The sequence below is a fragment of the Epargyreus clarus genome, unplaced genomic scaffold, assembly GCF_041222505.1.
Source record: "Epargyreus clarus isolate Ecla_fem2 unplaced genomic scaffold, WU_Ecla_fem_2.2 ptg000018l, whole genome shotgun sequence".
Lineage (NCBI taxonomy): Eukaryota > Metazoa > Arthropoda > Insecta > Lepidoptera > Hesperiidae > Epargyreus > Epargyreus clarus.
In genome coordinates this window covers 3,556,372-3,579,329 of record NW_027332226.1, presented here as the reverse complement: position 1 = coordinate 3,579,329, position 22,958 = coordinate 3,556,372, and the positions used below count along the sequence as shown (strand labels likewise).

Sequence of the window (22,958 nt, the reverse complement as noted above, 5' to 3'; positions counted from 1 at the left end):
CTTTGGTTTCCTCACGATGCTTTCCTTCACAGTTTTAGCAAGTGATGATTAATTTATAATACGCACATAATTTTGAAAAATCAGATCTGCATACCTGGGATTTGAACCTCGGACCCCTCGATCGAGAAGACTAGCTTCTTAAGGTATCTAATATACGTTATTAGTAAATATTTTTAACCAATATCGAAATTTGTCAATAACCTATCAAAATTTTATTATAGTCAAAAGTCAAACCGAAATCTGGTTAGATTTAATTAGGGGCGTAAGAGAAATCCTTTCGCGTTATTATGATTATTGTAGGTAGTGTTTATATTATTATAGTTGATATCTTACTTAGTTTTTATAACTTCAATAAAAATAATTCGGTAAGACAATAATATATTCCTTATACATAGAGATTTATATAGCTCCAAATGAAAACTATATTATTTGTTGTGCGGAAATAATCTTTATATAAAAAATAACAGCTTTTGTATGTTTGTATCCGATAAGCTCAAAATGTAGTCAATAAATTGATTTGAAGTACACTGGATACATTAATATAAATATGTTTTTTATAGAAATACATATAAGGAAGCAGATTTATAGATAAGTAATAAAAGAACATAGAAAGTATAAAACTATTTTTCTTTTTATATTATGTGACATTTAAAAACTCATTTACAAATAACTTACTTAAAGTACATTTAATAATATGTATACCTACAAAAAATTTATTTTAACCGATACAACATAAAAACAATAATGAAGTGTAAAAAATCGTTTACTATTTGAGTATTCTGGAACCAAATTTTGAAAGAGAAACCTTTATATTATTTGAATAATTTGCTTCAAAATTGTTATTTAACATAAATATTATTTTTCAGATAAAACATAAATTATAATCTCAAAGTTTATGTAAATAAATAAATAGGAAAGTTTTAGTTTATACTTATCAATCGTAGCCTAGAATTACTACCTATGTATTTGGTATATGTACCTATAGATATATGGTATAGTACGCGCCAAACTTCTAGTCCGCTCTGAAATTACGGTCTGAAGTTGCGGAGATAATGCGGTCGAACACACACAAGCATATACTCCGTAGCAACGTAAGGGCACACTAACTATGTTCCTTCGTCCCGCTAATATCTACAATTTGCTGTTGCGAGGCGACTCGTTTCTATATTCAGAGAGGACTAGCTGTTTTACGCGGACTATACCTTGTTTTAATTTGAACGTCATTGCGTCTTATTATCGGAAAATCCGTTTGTTTTGTGGGTGTTACCATTTTCCACAGCATCTTTTTTCTTTAAATTTCCTGTAACGAAATAAAAATTACAGTATTCTACTACCAGAAATTTTGATAACGTAACGCCATATTGTACATCACAATACAAATATTACCTGCGTCCAACAAAAGTTTGAAGAAGACCGACATGGGAGCATCTATGAGCACGGTGGCCACAAACGACACCAAAAATGTCAGCACTGTGTACGCGAAGAACAGGAATACCTAAAAAGATACAAATATTATTATTCCACTTCTGGACAAAGATATGCTTTTCTAACAATTAGGGTTATAATTCATTATGCTGATCAAGTAAAAAAAAAACTGGTATGTACATACATACGTACGCACACAGGAATATATTCCGTGGAGGTACCCTCGGCAGTACGTCACGCACTTGACGGTATTTTATAAATTCCATGTTGTAGTATCAAACAATAAAAATCTATTGTCCTTAGAGTTAACCTAAAGATCCTTAGGTATTTGTTTTGAGCCTGGGTCTTTACATAAATATATTTTTGTATGTACACAACATAGATAAGTATAGACATCTCACCGCCTTGTTATTGAAGGAAGCCATTAAATTGTTTAAACAGCTGACAAATGTGTCAGCCGTTTAGTGGCTATCATGGTGTTAATTTACGCGGAACAATGTCGACATGTGCAGTTAAGACATTCAAAAACACGAAATCGAAGAAAAAGTGCGGAGAAATATCGTTTCATTCGTAAAAAGTACATTTTTTAAATATTTTTCAAACATGAAAATAGATGAGAGCGACATTTCAAAACTGGTTACATTTTCTTGTTCGGAGTGAGTTATCTTTACTAATCTATGGTACACAATTATTGAAAGAAGTTATGGGTGTAAAAAGCGAGATATTTAACAAAAGATAGATTGAATGAAATAGTATGCGATTGAGTCAAGAGTGATCAAGGCCCACTTACAATATACTCAACGGAGAACCAAATGGGTTCGGACCGGGAGTTATTGACGACAACCATGAGTGAGAAGTGGAACAGGTACATAGCGTAGGACAGTCTGGCCGGCAGCTTCCATACCCTCAGAGACAGGAACCAGTTCACTGGACCTGAGAAATCAGACAAAGAAAGAAAATATGGTTAATTGAACATGCACATAATTTGGAAACCAATTCACAGGATTATAAAAAAAACATTAAAACCCAGCAATAAATTGGTACTACCTGTCTATCTTGTTGCATTAAACTAATAAAAAATCTTATACCATATATAACTAAGATAGTTCTATTTGGAAGACATCACTGTCTCACCTATTTTCTTGTCTATAAAACCAGTGTCCAGCTTTTGAAGCGTTTAAAGTTGGAAGGACGTCGTTGGAGAGAATTACTTATTTAGTCTTCTAGGGTATCAACGCATCTATGACTGACCCCGAGGACTTCAATCCTATCTGTTGATTACAGATGTCCATATGCTGCAGTCTGTTTTGAACTCAGGTATAGTCCGCGCCAAACTTCTAGTCCACTCCGAAATTTGTTGCGCGCAGGTTTAGTTAGCATATACTATGCATAGCATATAACGTAAGGGCACACTAACCGCGCTATGTACACGTGACCGCCAGCTGTCAGCGGAGGGTCCTAATATATGCAATTTGCTATTGCGCTGCGACTTGTTTCTATATTAGGAGCGGACTGGCAGTTTGGCGCGATCTATACACTGCATTTGCTACTACAAAATTATACGTAAAATGTAAACTTAGTAAACTTACCCCCATATCCCTTGGCGCAAGCGAATATGATCCACCCGAGCGACATCGCCCACGTCGGCCTCAGGAAGGAGTTGTACAGACCATCGACGGTTTGATTGTCCCAATCTATTTGTATGGTCGGCAAGACTGCGTAGCCTACGAGGCCGAGAAGACCCAGTGATATCAGCCAAAGCGTAATGTTTACCATCTGGAATTAGAGTATAGTTAAGGGCTTTTATATAATACAGGAGTGGCAGACTAGCATGCAGTCCACCTGATGGTAGGTGGCTACTGCTGCCCATTGACATCTGTAATCAACCCCAGATAAGGTGAGATATTCCCACCTGAGGTCGGCCACAGATGCGCCGCTACCCCCGAGGACTAAGCTGAAACGCCTCGGGAAAGTATACCTCCCTTACCACCCCTTCAAACCAGAATACAGCATGGCTTAACACTGCTGTTATGAAGCAGAAATAGGTGTTGCGATGGTGCCGCCGGAGTCTAACTACAAAGGATTCCACCACTCTCAAACTATACCATATTAAGATTTAGTCCATCGCACAAGGCAAGTAGGGGTTGGTAATTTTCACAAGACTTACGATCATTCACTTAAGATGATTTTTAAAACTATTAGGCGTGCGGTTTGTTTTACTGTCCTATTTATACATTTGATAATGAATTGCTAATACACAATTAACTTTGAAAATCAGAGGTGTGAGAGTGATTGGTATCCCCACTTGTCTAATTATAAATAAACTAAGACTTACAGCGTGTATCTTTAACGGTATCCTCCTCCACGTATGTAGCAAGTAACCGTAGACCATGCCCACCATAAAGGGTGACGCGCGAGTCAGCGTATTTATGTAGTAGTAGACAAAGTAGTGCATAAATAGGCTGAAAGGAAAAAAAAATAAGATTTGAGCAGGTGATAATCAAATGGTATGGAAATCGGCATTTCGAGAAGGAGGTATCCCTATGCCACATGCCTAGCAACATGAGTGTAATAGAAAACTAGCGCGCAGGTCTGGCAAAGGTACCTTCCCAGTCAAATGACACTAGTCCGATTCATAATTAGATGTCCAAAATGTAAAAGTGTTGATGGTAGTTTCATATTTTTGAAGATATTAAAGTAATACAACAAAAAAAATCTAAATAGTATATGATCAATTCACATTTTCCAATATTTAATTTAACTCAATTTCCTTCCATACAGTAATTAAAATAATAGAAAACATGGTTTATGGTAGAAAATAAAATGTGATAATAGTAGCACAGTCCAAACATTTTTTGTGCCACCATTTTTAAGTTTCGTAGCTGATGTTATTCATTGTTATGATCGTGGTTGAACTCTAATGTATTCTCATTTTTATAGCACGTTTGTTAAATTGTGGGTTAGTTGAGAGTGCAATTGAGAAGTTGCATCAAGAAACTTTGGACATATTGTCATCTGATATAACAATTATCCGATCAACATCACGCCACGGGGCTAGCTGAAAATCAGGGCCAAGACGCAGTCTACCTGCTCATGGCATTCGCTGAGTTTGTCCCCATTCACGTTTGTTGCAGCACATAGCATGTAATAATAAACTCATTTATTGTGTAATAATCAAAAAGAATTTTTGTTATGTTTTGTATTGTTTTACTCTTACATTTTTATAAGGATCCTGTCTTATTTATATACTTATTATATATACTGTCTTATTTATAATTAACTAGTTTTATAACCGTGCAGTTTGTTTATTTCTTTTGTCTATTTGCAATTGTACTGTGTGTTGCAATATTCCTGAATAAAGTGTTTTTTTCTTTCTTTCTTTCTTTCAATTATAAAATAACTCTTATTGTTTATTTTTATAGTTTTCACTTGTATCCATAGATTAATAAAGATTACTCACTTCTAACAAGAAAATGTAACTAGTTTTGACAATCGAAATTGTCACTATCATTGTCGTAATGTCGTGATTGAAAAACATAAAAAAATATAGTTTTTAGAGAATTTACGAATGAAACGATATTTCTTCGTACTTTTTCTTCGATTTCGTGTATTTGGACCATTTAACTGCACGTGTCGGCATTTTTCCGCGTAATTTACACCATAAGAGCCATTAAATGGCAGACAGTGTCAGCCATTTAATGGCTTCCTTCAATTACAAGGCGGCGAAATATCTTTACTTATCTATGCTTGTATCACCTGTAAAGCGACATCACCCACTTACCCCGGCGCATGCATCCCTGCAGGGAACTCCATCTGGAAGCAGTACACCGTCGCAGCTGTTAGCACTCCCAACAGGGCTGTGGTGAGGGCCGTCCACGCGACCTTGTTGTTACCGCTGAGCACCCACACCAGTACTATCGGCGATAGGATGTGGAGCTGCACGTCGATTGCTAGGTACCAGGTAACCGCCATACACTGGAATTATGGATGAATTCAAGAGTTTCCGCCCACGCCCAATATGATTATTTAATACCTATGTTGTTAGTGGTAGGGTTTAAAGGTATAACACGTTTAATTGGAAGAGGAACGAACGTAACTTATACATACAGAAGTACTTTGAAAGGGTGGTAAGGCTTAAGTAATATGAAGCGTTCCATCTTAGTTCGGAGGAGCCATGTATCAATGATAGACTTCAAGTAAATCTTCTATCTTATTTTGAACGAATAACAGATATGTATAATCTTTCAGTAAATCAAATTACCATGCGTCCTGGATTAACATAATTCTGTGCATGAAGAAGAACGCTCCACCAGAAGGTTCTGCAGCTTTCAGCAGCAGATCCCCACATCGGGCCATCAAACCAGCGATGAAAAAACGAGGCCTCTAACAGCACCACCGTGGCCAGGATCGGGAACATTCGCAGCAGACGGTTCAGGTAGAACAAGTGGAGGTTCTTTATCAGCTTCACTGGAATATAGCATAGACAAAGTAATAAATAGATGTAGGTATGTATGTATATTGCTTATTGTTAAAATTCAAAAGGTATTCTATTATATTCTATTCTAAAATATATTTTGTATATTAATACCTAAGTGTCGTTTTTTTAGCCACCTAAGTAATGTTTTATTAGTATAGGTTATTTATGGTATTTATGGTTATAAGTAATGTTTTATTAGTATATGTTTTATTGTAAAGGTTACTATGGTATATACATATCGTAGATTTTATATGTCTTTATGCTATTGGGAATACTTTTCTGATCTTTATCAAGGTATGACTCTGTCGGTCTCAGTGGTCATATGCATTGAGTCAACTTAATAAAAATGTACAATGAAAGTTAAAAAAGCCTTACTTGAGGTAACTTTACCAGCTGTTGTATAGACAACTAACAGTCCACTCAACATGAAAAATGTATCCACGGTCACGTGTGCTGCCTGAATCCATAGAGATCTTGCTGACGATGTCCACTAAAAAAAAAGAACAAAACGGGTTATCAATTAGTTATTAAATCCAATTTCTAGATAAAGGGCAGAATCCACCTAGTTTTCTATTTCAAAGGCTCTATGTCACTAAAGAGACCTTCCCAGCGAAGTATTCAAACAAAATGTATTGAAACATAATAACTAACAACCCGATAATGTAATGTTTTGGCAACGTTACCAATTGAAGTGGAAGTATAGCCACAGACCATGGTACCGTAAAGCCTAGCTACTTTGACATGGACGTCTCCAATAAAATGGATTTGACCAGTGTAATACTCGTAGGTCAATATAGACATCCATAAACCTTTAAAAATACACAACTGGACATAGATATCCCAAAGTAGATTTGATAGACAGACTCTTGGCTGTAAGTGTTAATGAAAGTAAGAGGCTAACAATTTCACATGAAGATGTTCTATCCCTTGAAACAAATCCATTCGCCACTTACTAACTCTAACACATCTATAGGAATAGCAAGTGGTACATTTAAAGCCACTAAATATAAATTATATCATTAGGTTACTATATATACCAGAAAAACATCAATGCCGTTGTAAATTAGCGGCTGCGTAGAGAACGAATGTCCGAGGACGACCCACAGCATCGCCAGCGCCCTCACGCCGTCCAAGCACTCGATCGCGTTGGGGTTCGGCGGGAAGTTGAGGAGACCACGTGTGTTAGTGTATACGGAAAACGACCGGTAGATGGCGTTGACTGATTTTGGATCTGCAAATGTTATTAGATATGAATTATCAAGATGTGACTAATACGAAAAATAACGGACATAATCTATCTCACCTGCTAACTAGACGGAAGCGCAAAAAATATTGAGGTGAATCAATTTTGAATTGTTACTACTTAAATTAATTTCCGATAAACACTAATTTGAATAAAGCTGCTTATTTTTATTTTTGTAATGTATAAGGAAAATCAGCGACCCTGTATTGTATTTAAGAATAGATTGCATTAATAAGTAAACTGAAACATTTAAAACAATTATAATAGCGTAGATTACGAGTAGATTTACCTTTTTTACAAATGATCGTTTTCCATAAATCATAGGTTGTACTCAGCAACGCTAGCACTCCAATTACAGAAAATATCACTCTGAAATGGTAAAAATAAATAGTAATCAGATTTTTATGTTTTAACTACGCGTATTTACTAAATTTTTATAACAATTTACCCATGAAACTAGATTCTGTGGGATATGATTCGATACTTAATAGAAACTAAACTTTTGACTTTAGTAACGTATATAATATAAAAAGTAATGAAATAAAGTGTAAGGATTAAAGTAAATTCTTTACATAATGTTCAGTATTCAGAACTGGTCGAATACTGATTATAAATAAAAGGAGTAAATTCAAAATTTAAAAGGTTGATGTTTCTGTCATAACACACATTGTACGGATAGTCGGTATTCGGATTTCGTCACGGGACGTATATAACTATATATAGTATATTACGGGGGTCCTGGGGACCTATTTGGGAGTCGCGAGTGTGTGTGCATCACGGACGAACGGTCGACGAAGGGAGCAGCGCACCACTCTACGGTATTTATACATTTATTCACCTACATTATTGTTACTAATGCACAAGGATCAAAATTTTATTTCGGATCAACCAGCTACCTAAAACTGTACACATAATATATACCTATTCTAATGTATAGGTTATTTGGAACGCACCAAATGCGAACATCCATGTATTTATTTATTTATATCTATACTTCATGTTTTCTTAAGGGTTTTATTAAATAGTTATATTAAATCACTTACACGGCAACTGTATCAGCCGGCACCCACGGCTTGTCGCCGTTCAACCGACAGAAATGATCTCTGTACTGGAAGCCTGCAGCGGTCAAGTTGAAGAGCAGACCGTTTATGAACTCCTGGGTGGTACAAGGTTTAGGCAAACAGACCGCTAACCTAAAAGTTGTTCCTAAGAATGGATTTCCTGGTAGAGTTCTGAAATTGTAAAAAGTGATGTAATTTATAACCAAAACTTAATTTTTATATGATTTTCGCTTTGCGCCAAATTTTACCTAAAACAATTACAATACTAGATGATCATGATCAAATTCCCTGTTACCCATCATCATCAATCCATTACTGTCCTACTATTGGACACAGATCTCCTCTCAAGATGTTAGACTTCACATACATTTGAAAACTTTTATCTAAGATTAAGGTATGCAGGTTGCCTCACGATGTTTTCCTTCACAATTTAACCAAGTGATTGTGAACAATTAACTTCTATAACGCACATAACTTTAAAAAATCAGAGGTGCGTGCCTGGGATTTGAACCTCCATTAAGAGGCAGAGTTTCTTAACCACTAGGCACATGATAAACAATAAATTGGATCGGCAATTATCTCATAATTTAGCTTGTAATTAATCATAAAATAGTATGAGTAAGAGGATAATTATGATAAATATCTGGTACCGTTAGATGGTAGTCTGATACTGGAATAAATCTGACTCATCGTGATTATCTGTATGGATTACTCAAAAAAAATAGACACTACAAACCAAAAAAAAAGTATGTCAGCTTTCCACTTTTTGTTTTTACTATCAGGATGGTTCCAAAGAAAAAAGTAGACAAAGGCCTAAGGTTCAGAACAATTCAAAACACGTGGTATCCAAAAACCGAAATGTTTAAAAATTAAAATAAAAGACTTAAGCCACATGCAATGTGTACATTCTGTACATTGTATATGGCTTAAATATACTTGGGTCTTTAAGTATGTAAATACTATTTTGGGAATTTACAGGGTGAATTTTTCAAATAGGCCTTCAGGGACAAATACGAAACTATAAGGATTAGCGAAAAATGTTGAAAGGAGTTACGAGGTCGATTTTGACAAACACTAAAACTGCATCATTAATTTTTTAAAATATCTTTTTTCCTGGCCGGGAATCGAACGAGTTCATTTTGAAAAAAATACAACCTCTGCAACAATGACACTAGATGCGAGTATTTGTACTTAAAGTAAATATAGTTCAAAAAACTAAAAAACACGCTTTTATGTTAAAATCAACTAAAAAGTAGAAAGTAATGTTCAATCTAGGAATCAATTAAGGAACAGTAAATTGTATAATTGTGAAAAAAGTGTGGAGTGCTCCACTTATTAATTTTCGAAAAGCACCCCACACTTTTTCCAAAATTATACAATTTACTGTTCCTTAATTGATTCCTAGATTGAAAATTATTTTCTACTTTTTAGTTGATTTTATCATAAAAGCGTGTTTTTTAGTTTTTTGAACTATATTTATTTTATTATTTTTTAGTATTTGTTGTTATAGCGACCATCATTATGCATCGTCTGTAAAAAAATCAAGTGTCTATCTATTACGATATAAGAGATAATGCCCTGTGACTCACGACGAGACAGCGGAGGGTTTCGTTGTATCCTTTGAGTACGGAATCCTAAAAATCATTCTACAAGATGGCATTATACATATATTTCAGTACATTTGAGTTATAGGGAAATAACATTATTATTTTTCAAAACTAAAAATCAATCTAGTAACTTTGCCTGAACTCTCCCTAAGGCGCTTTCTCTCGCCTCGAAAATCGTTAATCCTGAGGATGTTGATAAGGACAATGGTACAAAATTATTAAAATCATGTATTGTCATCGGTTTTTGATATTTTTTCAAAATTTTCAATTAAACTGAACGTTCAAAGTGGATAGAAATTGGGTTCAAAGATTCCGTTACTGTTACGTACATACATACATACAAACATACAACCCAAGCTAATAAAAGCGTGTTAAAAATAGAAATTGATGAAACATATCTTACCGCAAAACATCTCCAACATCAATGCCAAACATTTGTCTCCATCTGTCTTTCATCAAGTTATATTCCTCTATCTGCTTCGAGACTTCTTCATCCACGACCAACTGTCGCGGGTCGAAGCCGGGCCAGGGACTCTCTGGTAAATGGAAGCTCTGGTTCCCAGGTACTTGGATCATACAGTACTTCCCTTCGATCTCCATGTCTTGAGCATTATGGTGTATGCCCAAACATTGGCGGTAGTTGCCAAGATGCACGTTGTTTCCTAAGAGGATGCCGATTGGAAGCCTTATACCGGAATCTAAAACTGAAAATAACGAAAGGCCACTGCTATTTATTTTGTTTTGCATTTTAATGAATTCAAGACTTAAATTCAGATTAATTACGAAACAAAAAAACTAAGGCACGACATAACAACTATGAAATCAAATATTAATCTACTCGTAATAAAAAAGACTCCTACAAATATTTAGCTCTAAATGTAGCCTTCAATACCCTCCTAGCGCTCCGAGCTTACTAATCATCCACAGTGATAGGTATTATTTATTAAATAAGATTTAACGTTACGGTAGTACTCCTGCTAAGTCATGCAATTTCGTGATTTCAGCTTTATAGGATAGTTGTATGTTTAAAAGTAAGTATTAAGGGGCCCGAAGACTTTTGTACCAATTGGTAAGGTCTACCTTGTTGAAATGTTCCATTAAATACGAGAGACTAACATTTATGTGATTTTGATGAAGAGATTACTGATCCAGCTTCGTTTGACACAATTTCTAGGCATTCAGTAAGAGGAAGAAGAAGAAGACGAAGAATTAATCGAAGAAAACTTGATTGTTTAAGTTGAGTAAGTATCGGTATAGTAATCAGATTAAAGTAATAAAAAAATTAGAACGACAGTTGAACTCAAAAACTAATATCAATAATCTTCATACTATTAAATAAGTGCTGTCCCTGAAAATAACATCATAAAGGTTCGTGGAATAATCCTACCGGGGAAACAAAGTTAAAAAACGCGCTGAGTACACTATTTCACAGGTGGTGTGGAAATATGTGCATATCATGTGTTTTAAAAAGTAATATTTACAAGCGCAATATCTGGGTAATGGTGGTCTTAGAGAAAAAAAAAATATGGACCATTGTATAGAAAATTTCAAGAGCTACAACTTTGGTCCGAGGTACTTTTTCGGTAAAACTTACCGTTTTCGAAAACAATCCAAAAAACCTAAAATTTTGACGATTCGATGGGAACCTTTAGCACTTTATTTGTAATGGTAAGCCCAAGGTCTCTACGGAAATTTAGCTTTCCTGGAATTTTCGTTATTTGATCACTATTTTTATCTCTAAATTGACCGGGCTAGTAATATTTACTCTAAGTTACAAGTACTATTTCCATAAGACAAACAAGTTTGACACAATATAAAGCAAAAAACTTACACTGAGCTAATAGTACGCTGTTGTTTCTCGTTAAAAAACTGATTTGTCTTGAGCATTCTTCTGAGTCCAATACTCTGTCATATAAGTCCCTATCAAAGGCGCTATTTGGAGGATCCCACTCCAAGTTTAAATGACCTTCAACATTTATAATGAATATGGATATAAATATATACAGGATCCGTTGCTTATGCATTATTAAAACTAATGACCGAATGCCGTTTAATTTTAATGATTTATTTTACCTATATACTCTATTGATTAGATAATAAATACGTCAGTTTTACATTCTGCATTTTAAAATAATTACTACTTATCTTATCACGGCTTCGCTTCTACTATTGGAATTTTGGGAATGTCGCTTTGTGTTGGTTCCGTATATATTTTCATATTCACTATTTAAGATTATTTTAACTTCGTTATAGATTAAACATCAATTGGTAATAAAAGCTAATAATTATTATAATACTATAGGTATATGGAACGGTCATCTTAGTCTTCAGGTGTAGGAACGCATCTGTGATTGACTTTAGATAAACCTCTGATCAATATGGGCTTAGTTACAGATATCCATAGAGAGGTGGTGACTATTTACTAGAGATGCGCCGAATAGTGGTTTCACCGAATTACCGAATAATATTCGGTTTAACTTTTACCGAATCGAATATTCGGCCGAATTATTCGGTTTACCATTTCTTTATTGTCAATTTGCCGGTTTTGTGTGTTCATTAACTTAAGAACGTAACTTAAGAACTAACTTAACAACGTTAAAATGTTGAATTGAGTTTTAAAAATAAATGATTTAAGGTTTAAAATAAATGTTGAGTAAACTATAGATTAAGTAATAATAATTGTGTTGACTTGAGGTTTCAAAATAAATGTTGATTTGAAGTTTAATTGCTTTATTTTATTAGCTTTCTGCAACACATTTTTCATAGGGTTGAGTTTGACTTATAATATAACATAAATCTTACACAAGAAGTTTTGTGTTTTTGTCCTGTACCATGTCGTGTACACAAGAAAATAGAAATACTCGAACCGAATATATTCGACACCAAAACCGAATAATTCGGCCGAATACAAATAGCAAAAAAGATGCCGAATACGCCGAATACCGAATACCAAACGAATATTCGGCGCATCTCTACTATTTACCATCAGATGAACTATATCATTTGCTAGTACATTTAATCTGAGGTATATATAAAATTCTCGTATCACACTGTTAGTTACCGTACTCCTCCGAAACGGCTTTACCGATTTTCACCTATTCAGTAGGTCTGAGAATCGGCTATTATCTATTTTTCATAGCCCTAAGTGGTAAGTAAGGGTTGTTCAGCCGCAACATTTTTTTATTTATATGACAACACAACGTTTGCCGGGTCAGCTAGTAATCTTATCAAATACTTATATGCAAGAATTATATGTAACTCTTACATTCGCCTTTCTGTTCTCGAATTTACTCTTTCCTGTGGATGTCGTAGTAGGATAGGTTAGGTTAGGTTAATTAAATTAATTAGTGTAATTTACCTTACAAATAGTTGATAGTAATAAATTATTTGCAAATGTTGTAGCAAAACTTGTGAAAAGAATAAACTTTATGAATTATTAATTATATTTCTTGAGTAAAATCTTTGGTTGAAGCTATTAATTTAGTCAGAGCAAATCGATTTGAATATCATCTATCCCTATACAACGATATGTTCAAAGATATCATCAATTTAAACATTGATCATAAGTTTTGATCGCCGTCCAACACATGCCCTCTACTTTGCCCTCTATGCATGTTACGTCCTATTTTCTAAGAGTGGTATTTGTCTATCTGGTATTGTATTTCTACTATTTGGTCAAGTGTGTAGCCGCCAGTACTTTCCACCTTATTATATTTTAATAAATTGTTACTTGTAAAGTTATATGCGTACCTATGTTTACTTAGTTCATAAACATATATTTTTGTGCACGTCTTCAGTATAATGGCGTATCCTTTGAATGAAGTTTAATACCTTCATATTAAAATAAATACTAATTTTATGTAAGTCGTTTATCTGTTAACACTATAATATAATTCTTTGATTATGAAGAGTTGTGATAGTTGTATTGTGTACCTAGTATCTATGACGTTTTATATAATGTGTGAATTGTACACAATAAATTAGCCGTATAGTAGTAAATTAATTGATTTTTTATTTCGTTTCAATAAAAAAATACCGATAAGAGACTAAATAATGTAATAGACACAGATTTATATTGCTTTCAAAACTTTATTATGCGGAAATAAATAAGTAACAATCGTATAATAAATATGATAAAGTAAAGTAATAAAAAAATAAAAGGAACTCAAACAACTTTATATTTTGTGAGATTAAATGAGTCAATACTTACAAGCAGCTTACTTAAACTATACACTATTACACATAATAATACTTAATCGAATAAATACAATATTTTTATACACATTATATTATAACTATTTGAATATAATACAATATTTAGTCGACGCTAAACGTTTGATAATTGGCAGCATCAAATTTGTATTTATCGATCATCAATGATCATTTACAAAAAAGCTAACGAAGAATTCATAGTTGTCATAATTTGGAACAATACAATTTTTTACAATTGTCTTTACATTGGACGCTTGTAATATAATTTTATTTTGTTGAATAATTATCCGATGAGGTGATGAAAGAATCTTTCCTGTTACATGATCCAATTATATTTAATAATTTCCGACAGCACTGAGTCAGTATAATCGATTATCGAATATTATTATCGATTATCGAATATTGCTTTTTACTATCCAATATAAATAATATTTTTATAAACTTACATACTATTATACGTTACTATGTACTCACTTAAAATATTTCGGTCTGAAACATTATAGCTTATCATAAATTAATCTTAGTAAGCTTATATATATGTAGCAATTCTGACCTTGATTAGATATACTATTTCAATACCTTGCTTTAATTTGAACGATACTTCTTATTATCAGCATATCTGTTCGGTCTGTGTGTATTACCGTTTACCGCTGTATCCTTTTTCTTAAAGTGTCCTGCAAAGAAAAAAGTACTCATCAGTAGTAAACATTAATGCATTAAATACAACCACAGTTAAATCAATACTGTTTAGATAGAATAAATTACAATGAACTGTACTCTAGCTGGAAGGGTATGGCAATGAATTACTCAACGTTGGTTCATTTATAGATATAAGCTTCACTCGCCACTTACAACATTAACTTATTTTTTTTTTACAGTGAGGAATTTATCATAGAAAATTATTATAATAGAAGACAGTTGCTAAATACGGTAATCTTTTTAGGTACTCCCTACGTCTTTTTATAAGTTACATTTCGTAAAACTACTACATATAAAATTAGGGATAACATTGTAATTAATAATAATGCAAGTGAATAATGGAGATGCTGCTCGAATACAGATTCATGAAGTATTTTATGACTAGTAAATTATTCAATAACTTTTACCTCTATCCAACAAAAGTTTAAAGAACACCGACATGGGCGCATCTATAACCACAGTGGCCAAAAATGACACCAAAAACGTCAGTACTGTGTACGCAAAGAATAGGAATATCTGAAAAGATACAAATATAATTTTATCACACATGCATATATTACATATTTTGTGTGATACAAGTTTTACAACTTGCAACATCTCATTCCATAGATACTTTTCCTCATCTTATGTAAGTTACACGCATGTAAAACGCGTGATTTTAGCGTGTTAATTTACGTATTTAGATAAAATATGTAGCGAAAGTAAATACGCGCCACAAGAAAAATGCCCAAAAATATAATATAAATATATATAATATAATAAAATCTATAAATCACGGTGGTAATGAAATACAATTATTTTAAATAAGCCTACAAAGCCACTTACAACATATAAAGTCCCTTAATTGTAATTAATTTCTACTGAATCCAAACGCAGGTCACGTTTGGACACGTTTGAATACGTTTCGTCCAATTGCGGATATTCGCAAGAAAATCATTGTTCTTCTCGTTTGAGGGTTCCTAAAAGAACTATAATTAGGTGTACTTACAATATAATCCACGAAGAACCAAATGGGTTCGGAGCGGGAGTTGTTAACAACGACCATGAGTGAGAAGTGGAACAGATACATGGCGTAGGACAGTCTGGCCGGCAGCTTCCATACCCTCAGAGACAGGAACCAGTTCACTGGACCTGAGAAATCAGACAAGTAAACAAAATATGGGTAACAGACACATCATTTGGAAATCAGTTCACAGGATCAGAAAAAAACAGTAAAACCCAGACATAAATAATTAGTATAGTCGTCGCCAAACTGCTAGTCCCCTCAACTCAAACATGACAGGATACTTGTATTTATAATACTTTTTGGTGATCGTCATGCTAGTGAACTTTCTAAAGGATTCTAGATTCAGTTACCAGTCAGTCAGATAAATCATGGATTACGTGTCTGCCCATCTATTCCAAGATGTGGTTGTTCATATGTTTATCTTTGTATAAAAACTACTTCATGCTATATAAGTATATAAGTAACAGCATTTAGCTCCCAGATTCATCCCATCACCTCTATCATAATGTTTATCATAACACAAAAAAGTGCACATTTTTGGAACATCCTAAAACAAGGAGACACAAGGAGTTTTAATTTGAATTATTTACAGATTTATAGCCATACGTTACTCGAACCACGAAGGGTTCTATTACCGTTCACTACTTACCCCCATATCCCTTCGCACAGGCGAATATGAGCCATCCGAGCGCCATCGCCCACGTCGGCCTCAGGAAGGAGTTGTACAGGCTGTCAACAGTTTGATTGTTCCAATCCATTTGTATAGTCGGCAGCACTGCGTATCCTACTAGCCCAAGAAGAGCCAGTGATATAACCCACAACAAGATGTTTACCATCTGGAATAAGGGAACAAATGGTGCTGTAAATGAACGGAATATTAAGTAAATCCCGGTCAAAACTCCTGTTTAATTTATAAGGCTTTAACATGTAGGAGGTAGTACTAGATACAAAACAGTAGTGTTTTCCTGGAAATTGGTTCTTTTACTGTGATCATCAACACACAAAAGCACAGTTTGTTACGTAATCCTCCTGACCCACCTTTTAATACGCTGCTTTCTACTAAACGCTGACTCGCAAATACGCAACACGAAAGTCGATGTTGTAAAACCTCCTGACACGTTACTTTGTCATATTTACGGAACAAACTTAAAGCTAAAGCTCATATTTAACCCGCAAATGAACCATAAATCGTAAATACTCACAACTGGTATATATATCTCTCTCCTTCTCCACGTGTGCAGCAAGTAGCCGTAAACCATTCCGACCATAAAGGGCGAAGCGCGAGTCAGTGTATTCATATAATAATAAACCAAGTAGTACATCATTTGGTGGCCTCGACTGGAAGGCAAAATAATATAATACAGATTTCCTGACCCTGAGTGGTTCATTACTTAGTTATTTATGTATGTTTTGTAACATTTATGAAGCAATTAAATTGTCCACTCACCCTGGTGCCATCATCCCTGTGGGAAACTCCATTTGGAAGCAGTACAGTGTTGCAGCTGTGAGTACGCCCAGTAAGGACATGGTAAGGGCCGACCACGCGACCTTATTGTTACCACTGAGCACCCACACCAATACTATCGGTGACAGGATGTGAAGCTGAACGTCGATCGCTAGGTACCAGGTGGCTCCTATGCACTGGAAACAGGATTAGGTTGATTTGCTAGTTAGCTAGCTTGAAGTATATATGCATATATGTATTCACGAATTTAATTCTGGGAAGGAATCTTTGACCTTGTAATAAATGGAGTTCAAATGTACGGTATTAGGTTTAAGAATATTTATTTGTCATAAGACATAAGAGATTTTACATCACTTAGAATGAGAAACTTAAAAATAATTATAATTATTATTTGTGTCCGGTATGCCTATGAGTGTGTGCGTGTGTGTGTATGTTTGTGTACATGCGCGTGTGTATTCAATTTCAAAATGAAATGTCTTAAACGATATACCCTCGTTGAAGTCAAAAGTTCTGCCCTCATTTCATAAGAACGGTCTTCTAACTTATCAGACACCTGTGATTGACTTTAGGCGACGGCAACATTACATGCATGCTCGTTTGTTTACATGAAAGTAACTCACAACTCGCTCCGGATTAACGTAGTTCTGTACATGCAGCAGAGTAGTCCACCAGAAGGCTCTACAGCGGTCAGCGTTCGCAGCAGCAGATCCCCACACGGGTCCATCAAACCAGCGATGGAAAAACGAGGCCTCTAACAGCACCACCGTGGCCAGGATCGGGAACATTCGCAGCAGACGGTTCAGGTAGAACAGGTGGAGGTTCTTTATCAGCTTCACTGGAAGACATTTAAATTTTGTTAATGTCACTTAAGGTATTCCACTTTATAGGAGTAGTGACCCAAAAAGTTCCGTTGAGGTTTAGAACCCGCTCTAATTTTATAGTATGGAAGATTTGGACTCATAACCAATAACACTCGCCTGTTAGACGAGGTAACAAGGCATCAGTAATCAATTTCTGCTAGGACTATTGTTGCTTTTGAAGTATTTTAGAGATGTCCACCATCACTTGAATACAAACGTAGTATACGTTCATTATTATTACATAATCAAATAATGCATTGTTTTTCTCACTAAAGATCCTTAATAAGCACTGGGACTTTTAACTTACTTGAAGTAACTTTCCCAGCTGTTGTATAGACAACTAATAATCCGCTCAACATAAAAAATGTATCTACAGTCACGTGTGCTGCTTGAATCCACAGAGATTTTGCTGATATTATCCACTGCAACAATTAAAATTTACAATGAAGTGTAGATTTCCAAAATATTTTGTCTTAGCGGCATTATCCATTCGGTTATGTTCTGTTTCAAGGGGTGAGAAAGACGTCATATACTTTCGAAAACTCATGGACTCATGGGTAACTTTCTTTGCATTTTTTTCTTTCACCGTAAGTCAAGTAATAATTAAATTCCCATAAATTGAAAATGCATGCGACGTAGAAATATATATCATTGAGTTAGTACCTGAAAAACGTCAATATTGTTGTAAGTAAAGGGCTGCGAAGAGAAAGCGTGGCCAACGATGACCCACAGCATCGCCAGCGCCCTCACGCCGTCCAAACACTCAATTGCGTTGGGATTGGGCGGGAAGTGGAGAAGACCGCGCGTGTTTGTGTATACGGAAAATGAACGGCAGATGGCGTTGACATTTTTTGGATCTGTAAATATTACAATAATTTATTACTATAGGAAAAATGATACAACAGTTAAGAGTTAAAACTAGTTCATATTAACCGATTCCGTGCGGATGGCGCAACAGTTGTGCCATGCCATATCTTTTGTGTATGGCGGGTGGCACCCGAGAGGTGCCAAAATTTGAAGCCATAAAACTCTGATAAATTGATGTTTATCAAAGTTGTTCTGAAAACAAAAGTGTCTTTATTTATCACGTAGCTCCTTCCTAGAATGTCAGTTTCAGCAGAAAACGTGATTTCACATACTTCAGGGATTGTAAACCTTTCAAAAAAAAAAAATTATATTATTTTGCAAATTACTGTGATTGTATTACTATAATATTACCTACTTTTCGTTAATATTAAGCCAATAGAAACTGGATTAAAATATTCGTACTTTGGTGTTTATCTTTGTCTGAATAAATAGCGCAATCAATTTCGATATTCTATTAGAAACCTATCCATTAATAATTTGATTTTTTTATTCTAAACAAGACACCAGAAAAGAACTATCATAGCGCTCTCCACGACTCGAATGTTCATATTTAATTCTATAGTAACACTAAAACAATCAATTCATCAAAAACTTACAAAAATGTTTACAACACCTGATAGACATAAGAAACTTACCTTCCATTTCCGTTATTACACGTAGATAGTCAGTTTTGTAAACACTAATCGAAAAGTTAAACCATTCACTTTCGCTTTTGGATGGCTACTAAACTTACAGCACGTGGAAAAAGCAAAAAAAAACGATAAGTTACAATTCATGGCGGATGGCACCTTGGCGGTGCCATCAAAGTCCCAGGCGTTTGGCACCACAGTGGTGCCATGAAATATTTGTTCGCCGCCAGGCGTTAAAGTTTGTCCAAAAGGCCGCCGCATTGAATCGGTTAACTAGTTCAATATATGTCGTATACCTTTTTTATTAATAATCGTTTCCCACAGATCATAGCTCGTACTCAGCAAAACAAGCACCCCAATAACGGAAAAAACCACTCTGAAATGATTAAATGTATTTTATCTATAAATATATGCTCATATTACGATAATATGATGAATGCATTTGCTTGTATCCATATGATAATTAAACGGTCGAAAGAATTTCATAATTGGTCCTATTAGATAGCATTAGAATTTTCTATGGGCTTGATATGTACTATACTCAAATTAAATCAAAACATAATTTTGAATATTTTATCAGTATTTAAGGGGTAAAACTCACAAAGCAGCTGTATCCGCCGGGGACCACGGTTTATCACCATTCAACCGACAGAATTGATCATTGTACTGGAAGCCAAAAGCGGTCAAGTTGAGGAGTAGGCCGTTTATGAACTCCTGAGTTGTGCATGGTTTGGGTACGCATATCGCTAGTCTGAAATTCGTCCCCACTAACGGGTTGCCCGGAAAATTTCTGTAAATTGAGTAATAAGTATTTTTATATCAATTTTTTCTTTCGAAGTAAAGGATACACCCAAAGTATGCAGGTTGACAGCTTGTTGGGGCCGGAGGTCTATGAGGTAAAGTGGTAGAAACGGATAATATTTGTATGAGAATTCTCATTAAAAAATATTAACCTGTCATTTATTAATATGTATGCAATAGTACCTATTTGCCTAAAACATAGTGGACGGCTTGCGATAACCAGACTTTATTATATGTAGACTTTTTTTTAAATTATACATACAATATTGTCATGAAAGTAAATTGCATTGTACATATTTAAATTAGTATACTAGCTTATATCTGATCACTATTCATAATTTTTAATAAACTATCAATATCGTCACTTATCATATAATATTTTATAAGAAACAAAATAATTGTTGTGATGTAATGATATTCTTTACATATCCGGTGATGTTAATGAATATTGTAATATTTAATAGGGGCTTTTAAATATGCCATTATCTAAAAATAAATGTGGAAGTTTCTCTTCTTAAGAATTATAGGAACATCTATTTCTGTCTAATAAAAGTAGTGTTAAGCGTTGCTGTGTTCTGGTGTGGTAAGGGAGACATAGTTTTCTGAGGTGTCTCTACTTCGTCCTCAGGGTAAAATGCATTTTGGTCGACCTCAGGTAGAATACCTAATCTTCCCTGGGGTTGATTACTAAATAATGTCCATGGTTAGATCCACTTAACATCAGTTGGACAGTATGCACATTTGTTTTTTTCGATATTATAAAGAAATAATAGAAGACACGAACTTTATCATATAACAGAATAGCTTACCAAATGCATAATCAAATCTTAACCACGTTTAAGAAACTGGAAAATAGCCGAAAACATCATGACATAATCGTAGATAAAAATACGACTAAGTATAAGCACTTCTACACACAAGTCTTACCGCATATCATCACGAATATCAGCACCAAAGATATTTCTAAATCCAGCCTTTCTCAAATTAATTTCACCTATTTGTTGCACAACTTCCTCATCCACGATCAGCTGTCTCGGGTCAAAACCGTTCCGGGGCCCGAGATCCGGCAAGTGGAAGCTCTGGTTGCCAGGTACCTGGATCATGCAGTACTTCCCTTCGATCTCCATGTCTTGAGCATTATGGTGTATGCCCAAACATTGGTGGTAGTTGCCAAGATGCACGTTGTTGCCTATGAAGATGCCGTTCGGAACTTTGATTCCGGCGTCCAAAACTGAAAATAATAGACTGATATATTTCAATTAAGCATCGAGCTCATAGATCGTTCAATTAGTAATAATTGTTAGCTTATTCAAAGAAAGGAGAATTCTAGATCTCTAGTGCTTACTCATAAAAAGAAACGGATACTTAACGCAAATAAAATTTCTAGACAACGACCGTACTATTTAGTTAGAGCCGGTCCACACGGCGCGTTGCGTCAGCGTTGCGTCGACGTAGCGCACCGTGTGAACACTATGATTATTAGTATGTAAAACGACGCACCCACAGCGCAACGTCGACGCAACGCTGACGCAACGCGCCGTGTGGACCGGCTCTTAGGGGAAATTTATCAAATTTAAGACACGTAACATTTGCTCGCTCTAGCACAACAGGGAAAAAGTTGCTCTTTTTCAAAGTAGCATCACTCAACACTCATTTTACATGTCAAGCATCTGGGTTACGTAGTAACTGTTTATTAATCTGTGATCTGGGTCTAAATGTATAAAAATACTTACACCGAGCTAATAGTAAACTGTTGTTCCGCCTCAAAAAACTGATTTGTCTTGAACATTCTGCTGTATCCAGGACTCTTTCATACAATTCTGTATCAAAAGCACTATTTGGCGGGTCCCATACTAAATTTAAATGACCTTCAACATTTATTACGAATATCGATATAAATATGCACAGATATTGTTGCTTGTTCATTATTAAGGCTCTAACAACCGAATGATATTTAATTTTAAGATTAACCGTCTATGTTCCATTGATTAGATAATGTTGCATAAATTTTGTACATGACTTTGAAAAATAATTATTATTTATCTTATCACGGCTCGGCTCCCAGTCGAACCAGTTTGTTATACAGTATACTTTACTTAGTAACAATCATGGATATTTTACGACATCAAACGTAATGATTTACAACTATTATATGGAGCTCCCGTTTGCGTTTCCACTACACTTTAGTTCTCGTCATCCGTGTAATGACAGTCTAGAAAAGTCCCTCCCTCGTATTGAGGATACAATTCGTGGCGAATTGTGACAAGTCCAGAAGATGGGAAGAGGTATCTACTGCTGGCACATGCATAGAAGAGCGTAATAAAATTAACTATTTATTGTATAATCATTAGTTTAATATGAAGATTTAATGTTATTATTTTATGCTTTGTCCTGTTTTAATTTAAATAATTTAGGTTAATTTTAATTAGAATTTATGTAATTTATATACTTATGACATATTTGCATACCCTTTGGGTTAGGATAGGAGCACAAAACTTATGTATTTCACGCATGTATACCACCTTATCCTGCAATAATTGAATTTGAATTTGCTCCTACGAACGATAGTAGAGGCCATTATCCAACAGTTGCTGCGTAAAGGTTTA

The 22,958-nt window shown here is 34.8% G+C and overlaps 1 protein-coding gene across 3 annotated transcripts; it reads right to left on the bottom strand.

Annotated features, from left to right (window-relative positions):
• Window positions 1-812: 812 nt before the first annotated feature.
• Window positions 813-22,588, bottom strand: LOC140749713 (nose resistant to fluoxetine protein 6-like). Of its 3 annotated transcripts, XM_073082850.1 has the most exons (14): window positions 22,086-22,588; window positions 21,280-21,583; window positions 20,153-20,341; window positions 19,848-19,927; window positions 18,719-18,912; window positions 18,363-18,477; window positions 17,816-18,030; window positions 17,178-17,371; window positions 16,933-17,068; window positions 16,380-16,566; window positions 15,713-15,855; window positions 15,132-15,240; window positions 14,605-14,699; window positions 10,380-10,517 (listed from the first exon to the last, which is right to left on the bottom strand). In XM_073082850.1, the coding sequence occupies exons 1-13, from the start codon at window positions 22,276-22,278 to the stop codon at window positions 14,611-14,613; spliced, it is 2,148 nt and encodes a 715-aa protein (XP_072938951.1). In that variant the 5' UTR covers window positions 22,279-22,588; the 3' UTR covers window positions 10,380-10,517; window positions 14,605-14,610. The 3 variants fall into 3 exon arrangements, with proteins under 3 accessions (XP_072938954.1, XP_072938951.1, XP_072938950.1); XM_073082853.1 differs by lacking the exons at window positions 15,132-15,240; window positions 15,713-15,855; window positions 16,380-16,566; ... (7 more) ...; window positions 21,280-21,583; window positions 22,086-22,588 and adding exons at window positions 813-1,300; window positions 1,387-1,495; window positions 2,216-2,358; ... (6 more) ...; window positions 7,435-7,514; window positions 8,189-8,377 and having other exon boundaries at window positions 10,217-10,517; XM_073082849.1 differs by lacking the exon at window positions 10,380-10,517 and having other exon boundaries at window positions 14,474-14,699.
• Between the last annotated feature and the right edge of the window lie 370 nt (window positions 22,589-22,958).